The 26,611-nt window shown below is 42.5% G+C and overlaps 1 protein-coding gene across 1 annotated transcript; it reads left to right on the top strand.

Moving 5' to 3' along the window:
- Positions 1 to 702: 702 nt before the first annotated feature.
- On the top strand, positions 703 to 25,191 carry LOC139458647 (cell surface hyaluronidase-like). Its single transcript, XM_071240065.1, has 25 exons — positions 703 to 825; positions 1,876 to 2,095; positions 3,504 to 3,679; positions 5,491 to 5,653; positions 6,416 to 6,592; positions 7,530 to 7,754; positions 8,772 to 8,876; positions 10,264 to 10,436; positions 11,407 to 11,479; positions 11,673 to 11,812; positions 12,266 to 12,396; positions 13,456 to 13,525; positions 14,127 to 14,261; positions 15,007 to 15,133; positions 16,217 to 16,280; positions 16,595 to 16,630; positions 17,374 to 17,508; positions 19,693 to 19,876; positions 20,378 to 20,593; positions 21,659 to 21,864; positions 22,746 to 22,931; positions 23,033 to 23,195; positions 23,647 to 23,706; positions 24,415 to 24,517; positions 25,067 to 25,191. The coding sequence occupies exons 1-25, from the start codon at positions 703 to 705 to the stop codon at positions 25,189 to 25,191; spliced, it is 3,516 nt and encodes a 1,171-aa protein (XP_071096166.1).
- The last annotated feature ends 1,420 nt before the right edge of the window (positions 25,192 to 26,611 follow it).

Below are 26,611 nucleotides of genomic sequence, written 5' to 3'. Positions count from 1 at the left end.
GGGGGCATTGTCAGTGATGGATAAGTAAATATATAAGAACAAATAACGACTCCTTCAAAGGGTTGGCGATGCATATTCACGAACCCATATCACCCTCCTTCTTCAGAAGAGGGCGCCGGGGTAGTCCAGTGGTTATTCATTCGTGCGATCAAACCGTAGGCTCGGGTTCTATTCTCTACACTGGTAAACTATTCGACGCTCATTAGAGGTGATATTGCTAGAACATTGCTAAGACGTGAAACATTGTGATTCAGTCATCGGGAAGAGGTGGCGGTGGTGGTGGGTAGGATGGTAGAATCAACCACTAAAATCTTAATGTTGCAGGAAGAGTCCGTATCAAATGAAGAATGGTACTTATATTCGATTCCTGATGTATGTTTGATAATAAATGACCGGTCTATTTATTGCATTTGTGTCTATATTCATCTATCATATTTTTTACCTATAATGCTACTTGTCGTTTTGCTGAAAAAATGTTATCTATTGAAGGTTGGGTTCTAATAATAAACACACTGAATCCTGTTATTTTAAGCGGAATGTCCGATAAGACCAATAAGAATGTATACAAAGAGGTGTCCATGATGTGAGGTCAGCATTGACCCCAATGGCCGTGGTTTGGTCTTCGTGGCCTACAAGATAAGATAAGCTCACACCCGACGTTAAATAGAATACCTGAGTGAACGTGTTCTTTGATTCACGACCATGAGGACAGTCCTCTTGTTCCTTGTTTTGGGCAGCCTGTCCTGCTGTGTCCTCTGTTTATGTCCTCATCAGACGCCGGGACTCAGGAGGTGGTCCCACGGGTCCAGCTGGCCGGGTAATAAGGTAAAGTCAAAAAAAGAGAAAAAGAGAATAATGTACGAACTGCAATGAATTAAGGGTTATTTTTACCCAAGGGGCACGGATATAGGTAAACCTATTTCCAGTAACAATCTCTGAGAATTAGCAATTTGTTTGTCGGTTTGTTGTTCAACTCCGCACTCAGCAATATTCCAGCTGTGTGACGGCGGTTTGTAAGTAATCGAGTCTGGATTAGACAATCCAGTGATTGACATCATGAGCATCAATCCACGCAACTGGGATACGATGACATGCATAGACCAAGTCAGCGAGCCTGACCACCCGTTTCCGTTAGTCGCCTCTTGTTTCAAGCATAGTCGCCTTTTACGGCAAGCATGTGTTGCTGAAGACCAATTCTAACCCATATCTTCATGGCACACAACATACACACAAATGCACACAACATACTTATAATGATAAGAAGCAGGAACTAATTTCCGAAAGTTGAATTCATCGATTGATGCGATGACAGCTTGCTCATACATGATGGAATCTCGTCATGACGGTGTTGATTCTCTATCCAGTGAGTGAGTTTGGTTTAACGCCGCTTTTAACAGTATTCCCGTATTATCAAGGCGTAGCAGCTTCATGTGGACGGAAAGCCCAGTATACTTTATCTAATATCCAGTAAATAAGTGAGGTGAGGTGAGGTTGGGGTTTAATGTCGCGTCCAAGATTATTGCGCTCCTATAGCGAAGTGCATGTACGTGTGTGTGTTTGTGTGTCTGCTTGTACTAGTCCGGACTGATACCATGCCGCAGTTTAACATGAATACCCCACTCAGACACAGTATACTGTCTCGGAGCAGACCAGTCCTTGTTTTAGCCCCTTAATGCCCAGCGCCAGACAGGGTAACAACAAGTACCTTTTAACGTTTTTTGGTATGACGCTGTTGGGGATCGAACCCCGGACCTTCCGCTCTCCGGGCGGACGCTCTACCACGGAGGCGGTCTGTAAATAAGTGAAGGCCATACATGTGTACACTTTATGTTTTGATTGATGATAGAATGTGATGAAATAACTTCACATTGACAGAAACCTGGTACACATGCCCGAGTGGTCATCACTGATGCCATCCTGCTGGACGAATCCCCACCGGAACTGTCCAGTGTCACCATAGAAACGGGAGGACGCCTCGTGTGGAGCCCGGATGGAGATTACAATCTGACAACCCAGTATATTTTAATCAAGGGTCGTTTCGACATCGGCAGTGATGACTGCAAGTTTAACAGAAAGGCCAACATCACTCTGACAGGTAACGAGACGATCGTGATTAGTAAGTGAGTTTGATTTTACGCCGCTTTTCGCAATAGTCCAGCAATAGTACGGCGGGGGACACACATTGTATCCATGTAGGGAATCGAAACCGGGCTTTCAGCGTGACGAGCGAACGCTTTAACCACTAGGCTACCTCCCGCCCGCGATAGTGATTAACTGATGATGGCTTCCTATGTCACTTATTTCACCTAATCTGTTCAGAAAGGAAATTCATTATCACAGATCTCATCCTACTTTTTATTGCATCTAAACATAGCCTATTATGGGAAGTATGTACGTGTAGACCTATATTCCAAACTATTGTGTGAAGAGCAACACTGAAGCCTTGTGGCCAAAGCGTTGGCTTATCACGCCGATGGAACCCGGGGTTTAAATTCCCACATTGGGACCATATATAAAGCATGTCTTGATATAGCTGAAATATTCAGCACTCCACTCACTCACTATATGTTTGTTTGTTGTTTAACGCCGCACTCAGTTATATTCCAGCTATATGACGGCGATCTGTAAATAATCGAATCTGGACCACACAATCCAGTGAGTGACATCATGAGCGTCGATACACGCAGTTGGGATACGATGACATTGTCAACCAAATCAGCGAGCCCTGACCACCCGATCCTATCAGGAACTTCTTTTCGTTGCTTAAGACCCATTCTTCCCCGGATTGTCACACTATAGTGCCAATGAATTGTCTGCATGTCCAGCAATGGTGTTTCAGTAGGACCGTTGTCATTACACCCATTCCACTGTCCTCATCCTTTATGTCATCATCATGTTTATATGTGACATCTGAACATCTTCCCGAGGCAATACCGTTAACTGACTATAAATGTCCAGTTTCACCCTTGTCGGACTAGGCTGAAATTCCGCAGTTGCATTTTGGCTAAACAATCAAACTCGCGAAACGAACTCGACACCCTGTTTGTAAATAACATTGATTTCAACGTGCAGATTTCGGTCAACTGAAGGATTTGCAAAGCATGTATACCGCCAACTGGGCGTCAACAGATAGTTTCCAAAACTTTTCATGTCTTTAATCAAGGTGCTCAAGTGATTTGATGCACTTCACGAGGTACGAGAAGGCCGTTTTGTTACAATATAGGTCTTGATAATCGATCAGATCGTCTTGATTGGGCGCCGTCGCAATTTTGTATGATGCAATTGCAAGTGATATGAGAGGTGGAATCTGATTGGTCAATTGGAGGGACATAGAAGTGACATAACTCTTAATGGCCATTGGTGACGCTCCGATCGAGCTTTGAAATTCCAACCTAGTTCAGCAAGGACGGAAACTGGGCTGTTATAGTCAGATATCGCCCTTGCTTCGGGAAGATGTCACTGAATCGTTATACAATCAACGTTATGCTTGTCGCACATCACAGGCATCCGTGGCAAGTACAGGTACGTGATGGGGCCTCACCTGTTCGGGGAGAAGTTTATCGGGGTGGCTCCGGGTGGTACGTTGGAACTTCATGGCAGAGAGAAACTGTCCTGGACTAAACTGACCAGAACTCTGCCCAAACTGACCAGCGCCAATGGACTGCATTACGAACACATAGTGAGTATACGCAATAAGTAGAAGCAGTTATACTTACACTAAATACATCCATTTTAACTATACTCAGTGTATACTGGATAGCTGGGACGCTTCGAGATATATAGTACATTGTTTCCATTTTACCTGCCTTATATTACGTGTGTCACATTTCTCTTGCATGTCACCAACAAATGTTTATTCTTAGGTACAAGTGGTTGTGTTTTCAAATATGTGTACATGTTAATGAATACCCCGTACCCAGTTAGATTTGAGTTTTGTTTTGTTCAGCAACAATCTCTAGAAATGCGTTCTTGTCACCTTACTCGGAAGGTGGGAACGTCGGTTGATGGTGGTCATCTAGAAAATCATGTTAGATTGAAACCCGCCATGACCATCTGATTTGTTCCTGACGGTTCCACATAGGGCTGTGTGACCTTTGTGACCTTGACGCCTGACCTTGACCTTGACCTTGACTTGCTGTCAATATTGGACACTGGCCTGTGTTTATTGGATTTATAAGTATATCATCTATGGGTTGGAGGCCGATGCAGGCACAGCAAAGTGCGGTCAGCCAGTTCGTTATCCTAACCCATGCAACCTCCGCTCTGATGTACCTCCTGCTGTCAGATGCACACTGTCTAGCTGTCATGGCTATCATTGACCCACATCTCGTCTTGGAATGAAAGAAGAAAACCTTTATTAGTATTTTCTAAATTATTCGAGGGTAATTGTTTCTCACACATGCAGAACATTAACAACGACATACCCTTGCCCTAACCTTCCAATAGCTTGTCTAAATGGGTTGTATTAAGTCGTCAATTTTCTCAAAATTGTTGTGTTTTGAGCCGCCCCCTTCAAGTGTTACCTTCACGTGTTTAAGCACGTTGTTCCGGTCTATTTGTTGATATACCCAATGATTGTACTTTACACACTTAGACTGATAGCATAAAATACACTCTTAAAAAAAAGAAACGCACTGGAAGATTTTTTTAAAATTTATTGTACCTAATAAAGTCAATATATTTAATTTAATATGATAGATACAAATATGAAATTTTGGAGCTCGATAGCCACATGTTGTCGTTGTACAAAGGCATCGAAAACTTTTCATTGTCATGTCACATAAGGCCACAAGGTTGCGCTGACGTCAGTATATCGTATGACCGCCCCGGGCAGCAATCACGGCTCTGCATCTCTTCGGCACTGACTGGTTAAGTGTACGAATTCTGTCCTGCGCCATTCTGCGCCATTCTGTGCCATTCTGCTTGTAACGCGTTGCCAGTTGTGGGGGTGTCTGACGTTGACGTACACGTCGATCGAGTTAATCCCAGAGGTGTTCGATTGGGTTGAGATCCGAAGATCTCGACGGCCAGGTCTGCACCCTAAGACCAAACGCCTTCACATCTGGTGTGTAAGTCCTGATCAGTGTGGACTGCATGGACCGATCAGCTCACACACAGGATATGGTACCTTCGCAAGTCAGGTGCTGCTGTGCACGTTTGCGATACAACCATTTTATCATCCTCAACTGACACATCACTAGCCTCCACATGCGATGTCTCCCACGAGATGTTGCTGCAATGAAATTGCATCGAAATGGACGTCATAATCAAATAACATCACTGATCTCTCTGACACTGAAGCTGGCTTTCGGGGTTTTTTTATATACTCTCGGGAAACTGATTATTACTATTTTCAAACTGAAACAGTTTGAAGAATCATTGTTGATGATAAATAGAATCTCACTCTTGAATCTGATTCGTCGATAACAGTTTGTATCACCCTTGAATCTGACTCGACGATAAAAGTCTAACCTACTTGCTTATCAACAGAAAAGCAACCATAGTTCTGACGGTAGTTGGAAGAAGGGCATTCATGCCTACGTCATGGATGGTAGAAATGGTCACGTGATCGACTTTGCAAACTACATCCTGGGGGAGTACAACAGTTATTACTCCCCGAGGGACCCCAAGTCTCTGGCAGGGCTCATCAACAGTAAGTGAAACATATTACAAACGTAAGTCACTTACACATAATTATGATATTTCTGATTTTCTTGCAATTAAAGTACAGTGTGGACAAAAAACTACAAACATGATATACACACATCCCTGCAGGAAAACAATATACTAATGCAGCTAGTTATCCGGAGCAATAAGCCGTGTGTCGATTAGTAATCATGGTGCCCATAAGTCCTTTCCCGGAGCAACAAAGCCATGACGGCCTAAACCTGTAAAAGGTTCTGGTTCCACCGGTAGAAGGGGTGAGAGTCACCCTTGTCCGGAACATCTGGTGTCATCCCTGATTTTCATTGCTCCATTCATATAATCGTCACCGGTATTTTGCCTTTTACGCCGAATGAAATCTGTTTCGGCGGATATTGGATCATCTAACAAGTGTAACGTGTTACTAAGTCCTACGTGTTCTACGTCCTGTACATTCAATTTAAGCATGAAGTGCATCGCGAAGTATATCTCCTGAGAGTTTATGGCTTTGGTGTCTCCTTAGGCAAGTGACTTTGTTCGAAATGTGTCTTTGCTCCCCTGCAGTTAGTGGGTACCCGGTAGGATGAGATGGTAATGTGGCTGTTAACCTTCTAGCGCCTAGGAGCTGAGAATGAAAATCGTGTGTACACTGATCCATTGACCGACGTAATAATAGTGTAGCGCTATGAGCATCCACTTGGTGAATGGAATCTAGCGCATTTATTATTATTATGTTTACTAAAGTCATGAACATTCGTCTGAACTTCTACAGATACGAAGGATGGCAACATTATCCTTCTGAGTGTGAAGACGAACCTGGTCGACCCACGGGTCAATCTGACACCTGTATACGAGGCCGTTGAGACACTTACTGATGGACACGTGACCGGAAATGGCCTCATTAGATCTGTCCAGAAAGGCGACGCATTCGCCCTCATCATTCAGAAAGGTATTGTCACAACAAGATAAGAAAAAATATACTAACCTAACCTTCGTGAAGGTTTTGTAAAACGTTCTTGTATATTTTAGTCATCAGGGCTGGTATTGTTTGATTAAATAGAGAATAGGCGTTTCAGTGGAAGAACGTTTCTTCTTCTGTCAAATAACATGTTTTTGTTTCGAGGAACCTGAGAAAGTTTACATTACCATGAACGGCACAGGAGAATCAAGTATTCTCTGATTATTTTGTTCTGGCATTTTGCTATTTTCGCACAGAAATTCTGCAAAGCAAAAGAGTGAGTGAGTGAGTGAGTGAGTGAGTGAGTGAGTGAGTGAGTTGGGTTTAACGTCGCTTTTAAAAGTATTCCAGTTATATCACGGCGTGTCAGCTTAATGTGGGAGGAAAGACCGAAGTGATGCAAGTCTCAGACGTTTACCACTTCGGTGAAACCCACGAGCACATGTAAACATAATCGGGATGAACCGGGATTCGAACCCACAACCATAGGTTTCTGGCGTACCCAAGGGACGCAACTCTGCACAGCGAATCGCGGCGCCTTAGACAACTGGGCCATCCGTGCCCCCTCAAAGCAAAAGAACTCGGGGGAAACGAAACTACACCAACTCTGGTTGCCGTGTGTTTTGTCACTTACGCCCAGTGGCATCTGTTTCGGCAGATATTGGAGACTGATTATTCTCTGCCGTTGACGTTTAAAATTTCAGTCCAAATCTGTGAGGTAGTGATATCAGTTACGCCTTTGACATGTCCAACCGTTTCACGGCATCATTTAATTAAATAGGAAGGTCACGCAGTGTTTCTGATATAGACAGTTCTTTTTGATTCAAGAAATGTCGAAGTCATTGGATGTTTTGTACATTGATGTGTGGATCTACAGCTTGGCACTTAACTGTTGTTGCGTGTAACTGTTGTTTTGTTTACAAAATAGGGAAACCAGAAACTTTAGATCAGAAGATCAGTGTTAACTACAAACTACGATCACAGACTGCCAAGGTCAGTCTGACTCTCTGGGACAGACAATTGAAGTTCTCTGTCAGCAGCCACATCGACAACAAATACTCTTACTTGAACTCCGTCAACTTCAGGGTATTGTCAACAACGGCTGCATACCCCATCCTCCATGTCATAGATGATGTGTCGACATGGCAACCAGGTAAGTAAAAGTGTTTGAAATAGACCCTTTATTAACGTATCGATCTATGTAAGTGAGTGAGTGAGTATGGTTTTACGCCGCTTTTAGCAATATTCCAGAAATATATCACGGCGGGGGACACCAGAAATGTCGGGAATTGAATCTGGGTCTTCGGCGTGACGAGCGAACGCTATAACCACTAGGCTATCCGACCGCCCACAATCTATTCAAAGGGGGCGCTGTGGCCCACTGGACGTTACAGTTACTTAACATACTAAATGGGTCGTGGTTGAAATGGCAGCTTCGGCATCATTCTGTGTCTTCATTTGTCAGCATCATCCCCGTCCTCTTGGGCTTCACAATGGTTGTGAACGTCTGATTCATGTATCATTTCTGTTTTCCTCCTACACCTAGATGATATAACGGAACTAGTGTTCAATGCTGCGTTAATCCCTACTCACGCACCCATTGACACCATAATAACCAATAGCAATACTTATAAAATGATACATGTTTTTACCGTTTCTACGGGTCAAGTATTTCCGTATTTAGACAACGCCTTGCCGTCCCTAATTGTGTGGTGTTACCTGAAGGCAGTGTCTTTCTTGTGTGATTTGCGGTGTGATGAGGTGAAATGGGGTTTAACCTCACGTTCAAAATTATTGCACTAAAATAGCAACGTGCATGCACGTGTGTGTGGTTGTTTGTAGTAGTCCGGACTTAATCATGCCAGCTAAATAGTTCTATCCCACTGAAAAACCATGCCGCAAATCAACATGTATACCCCACTCAGACACAGCATACTGACTCCGAGACGACCAGTCCTTGTTATATCCCCTTAATGCCAAACACCAGGCACGGTAACAACAAGTACCATTTGTTAACGTCATTTGGTATGAAGCGGCCGGGGATAGATCCACAGATCTTCAACTCTCCGAGCAGACGCTGTATCCTTTAGACCACAGAGGCGGTTATGTTATTTAAAGCTATCACAATAAAATGACATTTTATAAAACAGACCATTTTGCCTCCACACAGGTGACAAAGTCATTGTGACCTCCACGGACTTCCAGTGGACCCAGACAGAGGAAGGCAGCGTCATCAAGTGTGTGACGTGTCACCACAACCAAGTCCAGGTGGACTGTAAGTCTCCCCAGCATCACTTAACTGAGACAAAATTGTTATGGATGAGCAACTTCTTTATCACAATTGGGCATGAATCAAGCAATGAAACGTCGCAGATTCTAACACCGCTATCAAGCAATGATCATTGCTTGATAACGGTGTTAGAATCTACACCGAAACGTCCCCTAATTGTAATAAAGAAGTTGCTCATCCATAATTTTGTCTTAGTTACCATTCAAACTTCTAAATGCCACTCAAAGGTTACAGCATCATTTGTCAAAGAACCAATGTCTGATTGTCCTGTTCCGTCTTTTATAAACCAATACAAGCGAGCTATCAGGCTTGTACGGCGAACAAATTGACATGGGGCCACTTATATAAATTTGGTACATTCCTTTAGCTGGCTAATGTTGAACGTTTCATGAATAATGTCAATTATTGAATCATTGACTTCACAAGTCAATATGTTATCGATTGAATCTTCAGAAAGATTGATTATTTTGACACGTCTCATACATAGGTCTATAAACGGATGTTACACATGACTGAGAATTGCCTTATTATCGACAAGCATTGCCACACATGGCGACTTCAACGAATTCTTCTATGACCAGATTAATGACTACACGGATATGGAATGTACAAGAATGTTCAGCTCGTAAAATCCCGTACGCCCATCCAATGACGCATGTCATATATACTACACAAACCTAGTTAGAGACCACCCGATTCTTTCATATTACTGTAGTTCATATGTCATGGTAGGTTAACTATAGTACTATAAAAAAATCCTTTCCTTTTTTAGCAGTATGATATAGCTCATATCCTGATTTGATAGGGTAACTGTGTATTTACTAAACCTTCATCGATAATACTACCGTGCCCGATTATATTTCAAGGTTTGCCAGCACCATACCAGTACTTGTGGACTTCACCAAAGTGGTAAACGTCTGAGACATGCACGACTTCGGGCTTTCCTCCAACATTAAACTGAAACGCCGTGATATAACTGGAATACTGTTAAAAGCGGCGTTATACCCAACTCACTCACTACTACCATTGTGGTTCAAAGTGTTTTCTATGCCTCCCCTAAGATTTCAGGGCAGATGTAAACAGTTGGTTTTAATGGTAATTTGATCATAACTTATTTCCAAGTCTGCCTGGCCATCTTGAGGTACGTGGTTACACGTTAAATTCAAGGAACCGGCTCACGACAAAAGAAAATAGAAAACCGTTTTGTCTCCAGATTCGGCGGTTTGGAAAATATCCATCCTTCTTTGAAAGGAGCCAAACGTTTCTTATTCTTTTTCACATCCTGACATGAAGAATGTTCATCCAACAATTATTTCCTTTTTGACACTATTTCTGTTGTTTTTTCAAACCAACCCCGCGATGCCTGTTCCAGTGGAGCCGCGCTACACTCACTGGGGTCAGATGGAGGACGGGGTGGATCAGAGAGCTGAGGTGGCGCTGCTCACTCGCAACATCCGGGTGGAAGGTCGCATGGAGACCACGTGCCCACCCAGCAACCGCAACTGTAACACATTTAACTATGACACGTTCGGAGGCCATGTCAAGGTAACTCAGATGTTCTTTATATGGACATCGGCTGTTTGTTTGTTTGTTGTTTGTTTGTTGTTTAACGCCACACTCAGCAATATTCCAGCTATATGACGGCGGCCTGTAAGTAATTGAGTCTGGACCAGACAATCCAGTGATTGTTATCATGAGCATCGATCTACGCAGTTGGGATACGATGATGTGCATTAATCAAGTCACCGAGCCTGACCACTAGATCCTGTTAGTCGCCTCTTACGACAAGCATGGGTTGTTGAAGATCAATGCTATCCCGGAATCTCCACAGGGCGACAGGGGCTGTCACATGTTGTGAAAGTGTGATGGTATTGATTAGTTTGCTATGTCCATACTATGTTGCGATGTTACTGTCACCTTCTGCTGTATCCATACAACGACAAACTCGGCATTATCATATACTGCCTAGTCATGAAGCGCTGCCTTGTCAAACCCACCCAGAACTTTTCGGAGAACATAAAGACTCCCCAACACTGCAGCCTTCTGCATTACCCAGATTGTCAGAAGGGCTGTATTCCTGGTAGCAAACACGGTTACTGTCCCAATGTGAGTCAACAGATTGGGAGGGACCAAACCTAAGGCACCGAGAACAAAGGGGAGTCGGACAACGTGGTACTTGGGATGCAAGCGTGACATTTCGAAAGCGAGGTCTACATATGTTTTGTTTTTTTAATCACGTCAATCACATTAGTGGTAAAAGGGACAGTAAAGCATCAACAAAATCAACATCGACATTGAAATTATGTCCCACATCCTTGGCCCATTTTAAGAAAACTGCGGAATGCCTTGTTTTCATCATGACTCTTGACATGATTCACAAGAGGATCATCAGACGAATAGCTGAGTGCAAAAGTGCACAATTCAATCCTATCATGATGAGCCTCCACGTTAATCAAACTAACGATTTAGACACAGATCTTTAGAAAATATGTATGTTAAAAACCTTCTGTTGTAGTTCGTGAAGGGTTTCAAGGACGTTCATATAGAAGGGGTTGAACTGTTGCACATGGGACAGCAGTCAGAAAAAGGTAACAGTAAATTCAGCCTTTTGACACAGAATGTATATATCTATAAACACTCTTAAACGCAGACAAATATACTGATCTGGTGGAAATTTATTGTCTAATAATTCAGTTAAGGAACCCCTACAGAAAAAAGGCTGTGATGCAATCATTACTCTGGTCAATGTTCAAAACTGTGTTATCGTTTTCTTTTTTTTAGGTTTTTATCCGATCCACTTTCATATGACTCACGATATCGACAGCGTGGGTAACTATAGCAACCCGGCCTGGGTGCGACATTGTTCCATACACCACACCTACAGCCGCTGTGTCACCGTGCACGGCACTCATGGTGCCACAGTAAGTGTTGTATACATATAATACATGAAAACTGTTATTGTTATAGTTGTTGTTGTTGTTGTTAATATTTAAGGGGCTCAAATGGCCAAGTCGTCTCAGGCGTCGCATGTCCTCCTGCAGAGTTGCGTCCCATAGGCAAAATCGTCTTGATTGTGTTTCTTGGTTTGCCAGCATCATGGGTTCCACTTAACTGGCAGGCGTAAAAGACTCATTTTGATCTCCACCACCACCCCCACCCCCAATCCCACCCCTCGCTAAACATACACACAAGCTACCCACAACCTCCCTCCCCACGAAGCTGACACACCCTGTAACAGGTGACTTATATTGTGTAAAATGGCATGAAGCCTCTCTATCATTCACTTAATTTGCAATATATGCAATACCATAATTGCTTACATCATGAAGGATTAAATTATGAAAAAAAATATTTTAGCATATATTTTCCGAAAGGTTCAAGACAACGTCGGGTACGACCACCTCGGGCACTGCTACTTCCTGGAGGACGGCGGGGAGAAGAGGAACGTATTCGACGGTAACCTTGGAGTCGGGACCAGAAAGGGCAGTATTCTACCCTCTGATGGGTAGGTCACTTTCATCATACTAACATACACTTACTGGTTTCACATTACATCTAATAGGGCTTATCTATTGGACCAGAGGCCAGAATATGCTTACTAGTATATGTTTCTTACTTGTAAACTCGTAATGATGTCATGTGCCAGATGTATCAGCTTGTAAAGAGTAGGGGGTGTTGTGTAGCCTCGTGGTTCAAGCGGTAGTCCGTCACGCCGAAGACCCGGGTTCGAATCACGACATGCATGGGTGTGAAGCCCATTTGTGGTGTCCCCTGCCGTGATATTGCTGGAATGTTGCTAAAAGCGGCGTAAAACCAAACTCACTCACTGTAAAGACTAAATGAGGTAGAATGGTTTCACACTGCGTTTAGCAGTATTCCGGAAATATCACGCCGAGGGACACCAAAGTGGCTTCACACATTGTACCAATATGGACAATGAAACCCGGACTGTCGGTGTGGCGAGAGAACACTTTAACCACTACCGTACATTTTACAAATATTTTATTAATATTTCATTTTTCTGAATTCAATGTAGCAGTGTACGGATTTTTTATTTTTTTAATTGTGTATACTACTACTCAAAAGAAGTTACAAAACACTTCATACTTTAATGTTTACACTGTTACTTTCATGCTGATTGCCTGAATAGGTAGTCACGTGATCTGATATTTGGAGTTCACACACCTGTAAACGGACAGAAAAGTTCACACGATGAGAACAATTTTTTGTGAAATTGATCGTGTGAACTTTTACAGGAACTACTTTCCGGGTTTTCCCCGAATTCTCGATCGGTGTTTACAAGCAACTCGTTTTTCTATTTTCTATCCCTGCATTTATCAGCAATATAATTTATTTAGTATTTTTGCCTGGTCTTGTAACATTTCATCTGACTAAAAAATCAATAAATGCTTTGTTCCTGGTTCTCCCAAGCTCGGAGGTTCACACAGTTTAACCAGCGCTTTAACATGATTCAGACTTCATTGAACCCATCCAAACTGACGTTCAATCTGTGTGTTCCTTAACCTCTTTTGAAGGGTATATATTATCATGCCTCCATCCACAGCAACCCTGCCACATTCTGGATGACGTCGCCGTCGGTGTACCTGAGAAACAACGTAGCCGCGGGCGGCGAGGTGCAAAAACTTCCTGTTTTAATTATTCGTATCACGAAGTCTTTGAATATGTGGGACCCGTGAAGATCCGGGTTAGAATAGGTCTTCAGCAACCCATGCTTGCCGTAACAGGCGACTATGTTTGTCGTAAGAGGATCGCTCAATGATGTCAATCACTGGATTGTCTGTTCCAGACTTCATTATATACAGACCGCCGTCAAACAGATGGAATATTGCTTAGTGCGGCGTTAAACAACAAACAGACGGTCCCACGTGTAGACACACTTATCACAAGCTGTTACAGTGTGCGTCTGTCTGTCTGTCTGTCTCCGTCTCCGTCTCCGTCTCTCTCTGTGTCTCTCTCTCTCTCTCTCTCTCTCTCTCTCTCTCTCTGTGAGCAAATGGGGCACTGCTTTTAGTGACCTTGAGAGGACATTTCGCAGAGAACTGCAGAGCTTTTGTCACCCAGTGGAGACCAGGGATGCAAGGAACGTATAATTCTCTCTCCATTATCTAGTAAGTCGCCTGTTATAAGCAACTATTCATTTCAAGGGGTAAGACGACGAAACGTTGAACATTGTCATTTTTTGTATTCGTCATACCATGTGTTGTAATTATTCAGGGTGTAGGTATCTGGTATGTATATCCCGACGAGCCTATGGGTCCTTCCAACGGTCTGGGATTCTTTCAGAAGAATGAAGCGAAACACACCGCCCTGCTCGAATTCAACAACAACGTTGCCCACTCCAACGTCCAGGTAGGTCAGGACAGTTGTGAACACAGATCACCAGCAGCCCTGATGTAACATCTCACAGTGACATGTATATGTCCAGAGAACACTTTCACCACAAGGCTACCCCACCGCCCCTCAAATTACATGTATTCAAACTGGAGTGCAGGTATGGGGTTTCAGAGGCATTACAAATGCCAGTAACCGGTAGAATCAGCTTGACAACATGTACAACTACGGTTGCGATCACAGAATTTAAAACAACGAGGAATAAACTGTATGAAAACCCCGGGGGATACCAGTAATGGGTTCACACATTGTACCCATGTACAGGATCAAACCCGGGGCTTCCGTGTGACAAGTGAATGTTGTAACCATATGGCTACCGCCCCATACATTAAAGTTTAAAACAATAATAATGTCCATTTCAACTTTTTCTGAAACATCCGTAAACCAAGTAATAGATATATCCACTATAAGAATCAGCATATGATGGGGTAAATCAAGATGTGAGTGAGTTAGTGAGTGAGTGAGTGAGTGAGTTCCAGATGGAAAGCCAGAGGTGGTGCAGGTTTAAGACCTTTACCACTTTGGTAAACCTAGAAACATACTCGGAGCGTTTCGGGATTCGAACCCACGATCATAGCTTTCTAGCGTGATCAAGGAACACAACTCTGCACAGCAAATCGTGGCGCCTTAGACGACAGGGCCACCCGTGCCCCTTAAATCAAGCCATGACAACTGATGATGGTTGTGTTTCTCTTCTACCTAGGGAATGTTCATGGATAACATCATTGAGCCGGACGAGTCAGTGGGGGACAACAATCACTATGATGCGAGAGAGGACCCCCTAAATATGACATCCCCCTTTAAAGAGGTTGTTCTCTACAGATTGACGGGTGAGTTCATAAGACCCGTGAAGAATAGGTCTTCAGCAACCCATGCTTGCCGTAAAAGGCGACTATGCTTGTCGTAGGAGGCGACTAACGGTATCGGGTGGTCAGGCTTACTGACTTGGTTGAAGTATGTCTTCGTATCCAAATTGTGTGGATCGATGCTCATTATGTCAATCACTGGATTGTCTCCAGACTCAATTATTTACAGACTGACGTCATATAGCTGGAATATTGCTGAGTGCGGCGTTAAACAACAAACAAACAAACAGACAATAAGATAAATGTTTTCTTGAAACTGAATTATTTCTTTTAATTGACAAATAATCGGAATGAATTCCACAGGGTTGTTCTTTAAAGCTACCGGGTGTCAATTGGGCTACCATCGACACCCAGGGACATCAGACCCACTGTACCTTATTAAGAAGGCGAGGTAATGAATTTGGGTGCTTCGGCCACGACTGCAAACGACACCTGGTCACAATACAAGACAATCTCGCATTTAATCAGCACATCCGTGATGTCTTGGTCAACTTGCTGTCCACCATTTCTACATACACCCACTCGCCACAAGATCTCAGTTCGTTGATGATAACGCCAGACCCCATCGTTCACAAACTCACTGTTAAATACTTAAAACAACAAGCAAACTTCAAAACAAACAGCTGTAATTTGAAACCAGATGACAAGGTGTCCAATGAATCAATTGAAACGTTCTCTTCTGATAATAAAGAGTCTTCCACGTTTTTAACATTTTCCAGAGAAGTTCGTGCAAATATTGCAAGTTGGGTTTTGGTGAATGTAACCATGGGAAATATAATTTAATCTTGCCTGATTAAAAACGTAAATCATTTTATAAGTATATGTCACTTTAGTTTTTTTTATATCGCCCATCGATCGAACATCTTCGCGTTTCTTTTCTGTTGCGTTCTTCGAGAACACCTGGTATCATCGCTGTTTGATAGTGATCCACAGACACATGCTCGTGATATAGTGGGGCTCCTAAAATGGATTTCTTTTTCATATGGAAATGGTTTTGCCCCTTTTATGTTTTTGGAGTTGAGTGTATATTAATGTATGTTTTAACAGCCTATAAGAACCAGTATCAGAACGCATGGATCAGGGGAGGCCTGATACGGATGGACCACGCATCGTAAGTATCACTCGGACTCAGCAGTGATCGCAGTGTCCTTTGTTTGTGCTATAAGGGAAGAGTTAACAGTGATATCCTGTCAAGTAACTCACTCTATTATAATATATTGTTCTCTATATAGAAAATAAACCTCGTGAACTTGTTGGGGGCATTATCACTTGTGGATCTCAACATATTGCAGCTGTTATCTAACACCAACCACAAAAGAAATCGATAATTATTTTCTCTCTATTGTAAGCTGGTTCTGATAGAAAATATGACCATGAAACTCAAGTCGCATGAATGATAGACTTTTGTGTTGATCTTATCAACAGGTTTGCTGACAGTGGACGTAGCTTAACAATAGCCAGGTTTGTTGTCCTGTATATTCAATCATTACTTTGTTCGTTCATTCCTTCGTTCATTCGTGAGTTCATTCGTTCGTGAGTGAGTGACTGAGTGAGTGTCACGGTGATGGATACTTGAGGTATACTGACATATTGTCATGTATGCATACTCATTATATGCTTTTAAGAGATCGCATTAATTCGCTTTTAACAACATTTGTTCATTACGTGTTAATAACGGTATATTCCATTCCATTCTCGCTGGTTCCCTAATCTTGCGGCAATACATTTTATACACTATAAACAGACAACGCGCAAAGATGGTATCTAGGAAAGGCGATGACGTCGTTTGTCGCAAACTTTTCCAGAATGTTCCGACTATTGGAAAGTAAGAAGTCATAAAATAATGAGGAAGTACTAATAGCGTTTTATAGAACCTGGATGCTGTGCCATAACTTATTGCTGCTGACAAAACACAGTCAACCATGATGCCTTGATAAACTATAAGACTTGCCACGGTTAATTTGTCTTTATTTTAAAAACGAACAGAAAACTGTAAGTACCGCGAGATTAGGGTAGCCCAGGCTACCGTATTTACTTCCAACCACTGAAGCCACTTCAAAGCAGTGAAGCAGTGTATACGAAGTACACGCAAGTGTGTGATTGGTCACTGTGTCCACGGTGTTACTTTTCCAGGCGTTCGTTGTCTAACTCAAACCGATTCACATTCCAATGAATAATAATTACACGACTCCTCCTTTATTCAGAGTAGCGGCTGACCAATCACTGACCAACTCCATCGTAATCGGCGAATCCCGGAACCTGGGCGAACCTTCACGGATCTCCCTTGGCAACCAAAAATACACCGATATGCCGCGAAGTATTCCGCTTCCATATGACCCGTAAGTTGCATCATGTGTCTTTTGGCTTGGGTTGGGTTTTTCAAACATATTTTTTTCACGAATATTCCAACAACATAATGGCGGTGACAGTCGAATCTGGACCAGGAAAACAAGTGAACGAAAGTATGAGCATCTAGATGCCGTCGTGGTAGGGTGAAATGCAATTAGTCTTAAAGCTACTTTTATGACAAGCATGGCACAATTGAAACCTATTTATTCATGGAATTCCACGACAGTAGCTCTGAAAACTAATTTATTAAGAAGTTCGTGTCATACGGAGATGATTATGTTATTTAAAACACAAACATTATCAGGATTCTTACTGGCATATTGTCCCGGTGTGGAAAGTCGAACGCGGGCCTTCGTGTTCCAGAGCTTTTACCACTTGGCTACCCTGTCCACCGACGTGATATTGCTGGAATATTGCTAAAAGCGGCGTAAAACCCTACTCACTCACTCACTCGGCTACCCGCTGCCCGTGAGCCAGGGAGGTAGGGCTGGGGGGAGCCCAAAGTCACTACACGGGTGCCCGCTGTAGATATTTTGAGATAGGTACAAACTGTCCGATTTGGAAAGGTTTGACCGAAGCTCTGGCAAAATGTATTTAGATACGCGTGTATAACGATCTGGTCATGCACAGACTGAAGTTAAGTGCATGAAGTTGTATCTTTATCCAAACATATAAATGTCAAAAGGTATGGGTGCATTGTCAGAAAGAAATGCAATCATTAGTGACTTGCAGTGTAGCCATAGAGTTTGAGATAATGTTTGTCATTACACAATATATCACGTGACTAACCATGGGTCCGGGTAGTCCTGTAAGTACCCGGGTCCTACTCAGTACCCACCCGAACCGAGTACCCGAGTTACCCGTCCCAGCCCAACAGGGAGGTGACGCCAATGAGGTGTAATAATTACACTTGCAGGAGGGGGGGGGGGGGGGGGTTGGTGTGATGAGAGCGGATTAGCACTACCTTGTAAAGCGGACCAGTCCTGCTGGAGGATGTAACTTTGCTACCGCCGTCTCCTGTAGGAGGGTCGGGGCGTTGACGTCTGCTATTGGATGTGGAGTGGTAGTGGAGAGTGAATGGATGTGATGCTCTTTGCTGTTAGGCTGAACATTTGTCTGCACTGTGTGTAGTTTAGCCTTTATTTACACCGTCAATCTCACGAAACCTTTTACTGCGCTTCCATAACGTCCTGCGAGAAGATCAACCCAGCATTCCACGTCAGGTGAACCCTAAACATAGTTTGACCGAACAGTCAAAATGAAACATGCGCGGGTTCATGAAACTATCGATGTCAGTTTTAAAACGATTCAACTTTATATTATTTTGTCAACACGGCCCGTTGTCAATCGCAGTGTTTCTCCCAGATTCGGAAATTTCGCTCTGAACAAATGAAAGTGTTGATTTCATGACGCTCAGAAAAAAACGATGTTTAAAACATGTTGTCCATTGCAAACTGCTCGTTAACGTTCATTTACGAGATACACGTAGCAGACTTGCTGTTCCATACGCTTCGCACGCTCGTAACGAGAATTTACAAGCCTCCTTGATGCTTAACTCATCAGAATGTTCACCTCAAGTGATTTCCAGTGGAGGGTTTTCTGATCTCCACGCAGAGAGGAATCGAATCGAAGTGAAAAGTCTGATCCTTATTAAATTGTGAACACCATCAATTGAGACACACACACCGGTTAACAAATGTTGAAACAATCACTTTTGTAAAGGAATGTTAGTTTCTTGTGCTTGTTGTTTAACGCCGTACTCAGCAATAGTCCAGCTAATTGACGGCGGTCTGGACCAGACATTTCATTGCTGGAGATTATAAGCATCGATCTACGCAAATGGATACGATGACATGCATTAATCAAGTTAGTGAGCCTGACCACCAGATCCCGTTCGTCGCCTCTCACAAGCATGGGTTGCTGAAGATCAATTCTAACCAATATCGTCAAGGGGAGTTAATTTAACATTCGTTTGTACAGAATTTTAGATATAAATTTACAATGTTTTATAAATGAATATGTTGGAATTTAGTGGGTGAGAGTGGTTTGATGAACGAGTAAGTGTGTTTGAACGCCTCTTTTGGATCATATTTCAGTTCACATGAGAAATTATATTCAAGTTAGTTTACAAAGTTTGTAGTCTATTATTAAAAACTACCTGTTCTTGTCTACAGTCACCAGCCCTTGACGGGGTTCAACTTCTACGACGGCCCCGTGTACATAAAGAATGTGTGGTTTAGCAGCTTCATCAGCAACATCAACTACACGGCGGGGGCGATTGGCTTCCTCCGAAAGAACGATTACAGTTCATCTCCATCCAACATGGCCACCAATGTCAAGTTTAACTTTTTGGACGGGGTAAATAATCATTTACAAATATAAACGCAAAATGTAATTTGAACGTGAAGCGATATAAATGGATCCAGGTGCTTTGTAAGGCCATGAATAGAATGTAGGTGAACATACCATGTACAGGCCTGGGTTTGCAAAGAGATATCAAAGCACCAAGGTCTATATGTTAATCTTAATCTATGTATTGCGAATGCATTATGACGTCTGTAAACTTATACCCTTTTGTAAGTATTGTTTTTGTTTGTTTGATTGTTTAAGGTAATGTCAGATATTAGCTGCATTTTATTATAAGATATTTGAGAGACTAAATGTATTTTTCTAAACTATCAGGCAAAATATGACATACCGTTAAAAACTAAGAAATGTGTCACTTGCGGAATGTTCGTCATTTAACCAGCTGAATGGACTTATACACCGCGATATGTACGCATGAACGTTCAGCTCGGCGATTAGCCAATCAATTAGCTGGCTTTTATTAAGAGTAATGATTATGTTCTTTGTATTCAGCCATCAACGGGTAACCGCGTGTATGACGGCAATGAAACCATCCACGGCTTTGGCAACAACGACGGCGACAAGACCGCCACCATCAGGGACACCGACGGCTCCCTCACTGGGTACCCGGGGGCAACGGTCGTGAAGCCGGGGTCGTTCTACCACAACTCCAGGTGCTACAGACGGGACAACTGGAACATGCAGATATGTCCCCAGGAGTTCGGCTCAGTAGGTTCAGCATGTCTATTGTGTGTTGACAATCCATGTAGCACTTCGGGTTTATTTGTACCTCCCACATTAAGCTGATAAGCTGTGATATAATTGAAATACTGTTATTTAAAGCCACGTTCATCAAACTCACATACTTATCATCGAAAAGGGTAGAGTAATATGGTGTAAACATCGTTCAAATTACTTTGAAAGATTGTGCAAATAGTGAACTGTATCTGCACACATATGCTCTTTAATGGCAATTTTCAATTATGTTTCACGGTTTACTGATTGTGGATTCAAAATGCCACATTTATCATAAAACTTATAGGAGGCTCTTAAATTTAAGTCTCAAGTGTCCAATGATAATAAAATCAAAACATCCACAATAAGCGTGAAACTTAGAATTTGGAGTCAGAACAGAGTACATGTCATGAAAACCTCACAAGGGACCGACCATTTGATATTCTCGGGTTGTGGGGGTGTGTGGATTTTTTTGTCAAAAAAATAAATTGACCCCGAAAATTCTTGAAAAAATAATGCTTCAGGCTGTTGAAAACAAAGAAATTGCCTGCCACAAAACGTACATGGTTGCAAGGCGTTCTGTAGCTGTAGCTGTAGCTGAAATGTATCTAATCTCGATGCAAAATGTCAGCCTCCTCCCCCAGCATGGCAAATGGTCCGTCCCGCAGTAGATTTACTTCGAGTAAAATTACCTATAATCTATATGTATATTATCCAAGCAAATAATATTTCCAGGAAACACATGACAGTAAATATTAACAGACAATCACTCTACCACTGGCCATGGTGCATGCACCCGAAGGGAGAACATACGTCCCCAGCAACCCGAGCTCGTCGCAAGAGGAGACTTGGTTGAATGGGCGTCATTGTATCCCCATTGCGTAGATCGATGCTCATGATTTTAATCACTGGATTGTCTGGCCGAGACTCAATTATTTACAACCCGCCGTCATATTACTGGAGTATTGCTGAGTGCACTTGGACATAAGACAAACCATTAAAACATACATGACTTCATCGTATAATCGATGTAACACACTAACTACTGTTCCCGTACAGTTGTCAATACGACTAGGCAGTGCCGGAGACCACGGCAAGACCCACCCCTTCATGATCAGAGACGACAACCCTGCAGCGAAGATGACGGAGACGTGGGCGCGTTCGGCGTCGTTCCCGGTGACGCTGGGGGGACAGCACAGCTACACACTGCACTGGAATGGCATTGTACCCCATGAGTTCCATATTGTCGGGGACGGAATTGATAAGTAGGCAAACGGACAATATTAAATGTCCGATTCTGATATTGTGCTTTTGATTGTAATATGCAAAGGAAGAGAGGCTATGGGAAGTGAGACTTTCGCAATCTCTTAGTCTAAAGAGGCACGGCTGGCCCAATCGGCAAGGCTTTGTAAATCGCCGTGCAATTTTGGGTTCCTAAGGCTTGCCTGAAATTTTATACAGTAAACTACGGTTATAACGAACACGTTTATAACGAACTGGCGGATAATACGAACTTACTTTTCAGTCCCGACTATGTGCTGTAGTTATGCTGTATATATGCTTATAACGAACTACGGTTATAACGAACTAAAAATAGTAGTCCCTTTGAGTTCGTTATAACCGTAGTTTACTGTAGTGGGTTTGAATCCCAGATTCGCCTTGTTTCTAGGTTTGTCGGAAGTTTACCATATTCGTTAAAAGCGTAAAGTCGATGACTTGGATCACTTGGGGTGCAACTCCCCAACAAGCCGACACTCACTCGGGAAATTGTTCAAATCTGTTTTAATATATTAACTTGTTTGTGTTGCCACATGACAAACACATCGAAGGTTTATTATTGATCATAATTCTAAATTATCTTGTCCTTCCTGCTTTTTATGCAATACGGTATTTTTCGGATTTCTGGACAACGAACAATTTCAAACATCGGGATCTAATTGTAATAGCTATTCCTACATTGCTTTACAGAGATCAGGGGCGGTCTGGTAACCTAGTGGTCAAAGCGTTCGCTCATCACGCCGAAGACCCGGGTTCGATTCCCGACATGAGTACAATGTGTGAAGCCCATTTCTGGTGTCCCCCGCCGTGATATTGCTGGAATATTGCTAAAAGAGGCGTAAAATCCTACTCACTCACTCACTTACAGAGATCACTGGCTTCGGTTCGGCGTTTGTCTACCACGAGACGGCAAGTTTCACATCTGGCAGTTTAGCCCAGTGTACCGTGATAGCGGATCGAAATGGGACAACCAGCATTGGACGGAACTGGCGAGTGTAGCCGAGCTGGAGAAAGACACATCGGGCAAAAGCTACTTCTGGGACAAACATACAGGGTAAGATCGTTCAGTTGAAACCCTGCTCGATAATACCGTCGCTTGGCATGTAGTCGCTAGAACCTGATTATCGACATGACGTTGTATTCAATGTGCCACAGGTTGATGTTCTTCAAAATGTTCGACAACAACGAGAGGTTCAACAACGAGACTGACGCATGTCCCAACGGCTGCCCCTACATCCGCATCCAAGTCCTCTCCGGCAACCTCCACGACGGTGATTGTTCCTCCAGGGCATACGGACCGTACAGACGGAGTCCTGTTGTACGTATCGTAATGCCTAGACCTATATATAAAAGGCAATGTTACCTCTAAATTAATTACCTTTCAGCGTTTTAATCGAATATAATTATGTTTTTTTCTTTTTTTGAAGTAATAAGTATAAACATGTCAATACTATATCAGGGTGAAAACATAGGCGCATCTTTTACAAGTTCAAAGGTCGCCTGTTTACCCAGCAGCAGATGGGTACCCGAGAGATGAGAGGCAAGCAAATCTTATCTCCCTCATGCCCCACAGGGGATGAAATGTGAATGCATGCTGATTAACTGAATGAGGTGATTATACCCTGATCGTTACAGCCAAGGGTCGCGTTTCACAAAGAGATTTGAGAGGAAGGAGTATCGTAAGTCTATGTTAAAGTATGGGAGCTCCGATAGTCGTAGCTCTACGATTTATCGTCAACATGGTACAAATTATCCTGTATTTTTGACAGGCTGGTGTTCACACTCTGCACAAGAACGCCCTACAAGCCACGGCCAGTCAGCCACCAAGGGTACGTAACTCTGTCTTATAATGTACACACAATAATGTCATTTGGCAACGTATGTGACAAAAAACACAATTATATGGAGGAATTCTTAGTTTTTTACTCCGATATGGTATCTCCCAGCGTGAACGTCTGAAGACACCGCCATAGAGGGTCGCGTCAGGTGAACCTTTCACTGCTAAAAAATAAAGCCGCGCCATGATATTATTGAGGAATCTTGTACACCCTGTCGATTCTGAGCACTAAGGATTCTGTGCCCTGTGAGAGTAGGATCAATAGAATATTTGTGTTCTGTGTGGGTTTTCATTTGTACAATCGGAATTACCGAGTCTGAGGGGTAAAGAAATGAAGTCGACTCGTTTAAGAAAGCTGGTTCAAGAACCCACGTGTTCTTCATTCAGACTAGGCGGTCAAAGTTCACTGGGGTTCATCTGACGTGACATTCTGTTGAGATATCCTCAGTTCATAAGATCTTATCTTAATGAGATTCCAGTTTCAATTCTCGAGTTCAGCTGAAACATTTTCAGGGACCTCGCCCATTGCAATTAACAGAGCAAACTGGAAAAAAAATTATGTACCAAATACAATCGATGACTTTTGATAACACTGATAAAATATGGATAAATATAACAAAAATCTTGCACCACACACCGTGGTCTGAGGGAAAATTGCAATCAATGTATGACGTCACTGCTTGATTTTGTATATATCCAGGACTGGGGTGCAGGGCGGACCCGTCCGTTCTTGACTCGGACTCCGGTCAGTGGTCAATACGGTCAGTGGTCAGGCTGGTCTCACTGCTCCAACACGTGCGGAGGTAGTTCATGGAATCTGTGTCTATATTGTTCTTATTTATAACATTGTATACTTCTTAGGTGGATTACCTATGTCATAACCATATTAATTCATTCTCGTGATACAAATAATTCTTCAGGAAGAAATTCAGTCAACCAGAACAAGGATTAACGGTGTTTTTTGTTTTGTTATTTATGTTTATCATCTTGATATATCTGTACCATGAGGGGAGATGCAGTAGCCTAGTTGTTAAAGCGTTCGCTCGTAACGGCTCGGTTCAATTCCCAATATGGAAACCATGTTTAACTGACGTTTTATGAGCCCGCCTCCCGGATGTCGATATGAATAAATATTTATTTACCAATAGCTCATTGTGTCGGAATAACTTTTAGACAGTTGTCAGTTCTGGTTTAGTGAAACATTAATATAACCCGCATTTCTGGTGATTTTTTATAACAAGAGTCTAAAAGCTGCTAACAAGGTAGATATAATCGGCGGCTTTGTTGTGATCTCTTTACGACCTATATAGCTTCTGTCATTTTGACAAACATGTTTTAATCCTGCGTTCCAGGAGGTTCACAGACAAGGCACAGAGCCTGTGACAATAAGCATGGCGCCGAAGACTGTCAGCGCCATCACGTAGAGCATAGAACATGTAACACCAAGCCTTGCCCCACATCGTTGCTTATGGGTTGAGCACATGAGAGAAGCCGTCTGTTTTTCTGTCGGGTGTACAGTCGCTGATATTAAGTGTTACACACTCCGTGCTGATTGTATAACACCCTACATCGATATTCTATCAAATATATGAATAAAGTTTATGATAATCCTCGGTTTCCTGTTTATTTGAATTTAATAGATTTTCTTGATGGCGTTTCTGAGGATGTTGCACTTTTCAACAGTTAGCTGTGGCAACGCGCTACACCTTGATAACAAGTTTATTGTTAGTTAATGAATGCCAAAAGATTCAGATGTCAGATTGGGGATGGTTTTGTTTTTGTTTGCTAAATACAACACAGTTCGTTAAATTGAGGTAGTACCCGTGAAGCTCCGGGGTAGAATAGGTCTTCAGCGACTATGGCGACTATGCTTGTCGTAAGAGGCGACTAACGGGATCGGGTGGTCAGGCTCGCTGACTTGGTTGATGTGTGTCATCGTATCGTAATTGCGTGGACCGATGCTCATGATGTCAATCACTGGATTGTCTGGTCCAGACTCGAATAATTACCTGATATTAATCCTGATTATTAAATTGCTGATTTGGTAATATTTCAATTCATTTGACTGGTTAAAAGCCATCACAGACAGAAACAGAAAGTTGACATACTTACTTAGTGAATTTACCCATCCAGGCAGATACAAACATGTTAGGGAATTTTACTAATCAGTTAGTAAATATTTGCTAATTAGATTAGTATAGATGCTATTGAGACTAGCACACATTACCAATCAGTTAGTAGAGATTACTATCTATCTTTCAAAGAATCTTCTTGGTCTTGGTTGATGCATGTCATCGTATCCCAATTGCCTGGATCGATGCTCATGACGTTAATCACTGGATTGTCTGGTCCAGACTCGATTATTTACAGACCGTAGTCTTATAGCTGGAATATTGCTGAGTGTGGCGTTGAACAACAAATAAACAAAAACCAAAAACAAATTGAGGTAGTTGTATGTATACTGTTTTTTCCTTGCATACATATGAGGATCACTGACAGGAGGGAGGAATTAGTTCAATTACGTTTTCTTCAGCTCTTTCAGAGTTACTTTGAAGCCTGAGAGGTATTGTTATAAATTTTCGTACATAATTAAACAATATACATCAATATTAAAAAACAGGAAATCCAATTGAAAGTTATGAATACCTAAGAAGGCAAAAAGAAGCATTATATATGAAGGTACTCGGGCTTACTAGTCAACCAAGAGGGTTGGTGAGACGCATGTGCCACGAATGAGTCGAAGGAAGATAGAAATAAGAGCGACAGCCATTTGCGGACCTCTGTATTTGAACCAGTATGATGACGTCACGCTATTGTTGCAGTTGACCAATGAGCAGGATTTCAGGCGCCATTCTGAAGGTGCATTTTACAGTACAACTTCAGGTCATAATGCAAAA

Source organism: Haliotis cracherodii, unplaced genomic scaffold (genome assembly GCF_022045235.1).
Source record: "Haliotis cracherodii isolate W230 unplaced genomic scaffold, xgHalCrac1.p SCAF_13, whole genome shotgun sequence".
NCBI lineage: Eukaryota > Metazoa > Mollusca > Gastropoda > Lepetellida > Haliotidae > Haliotis > Haliotis cracherodii.
Note: the sequence above shows the minus strand (reverse complement) of the source record. Positions and strands in the feature narration are given on the sequence as shown.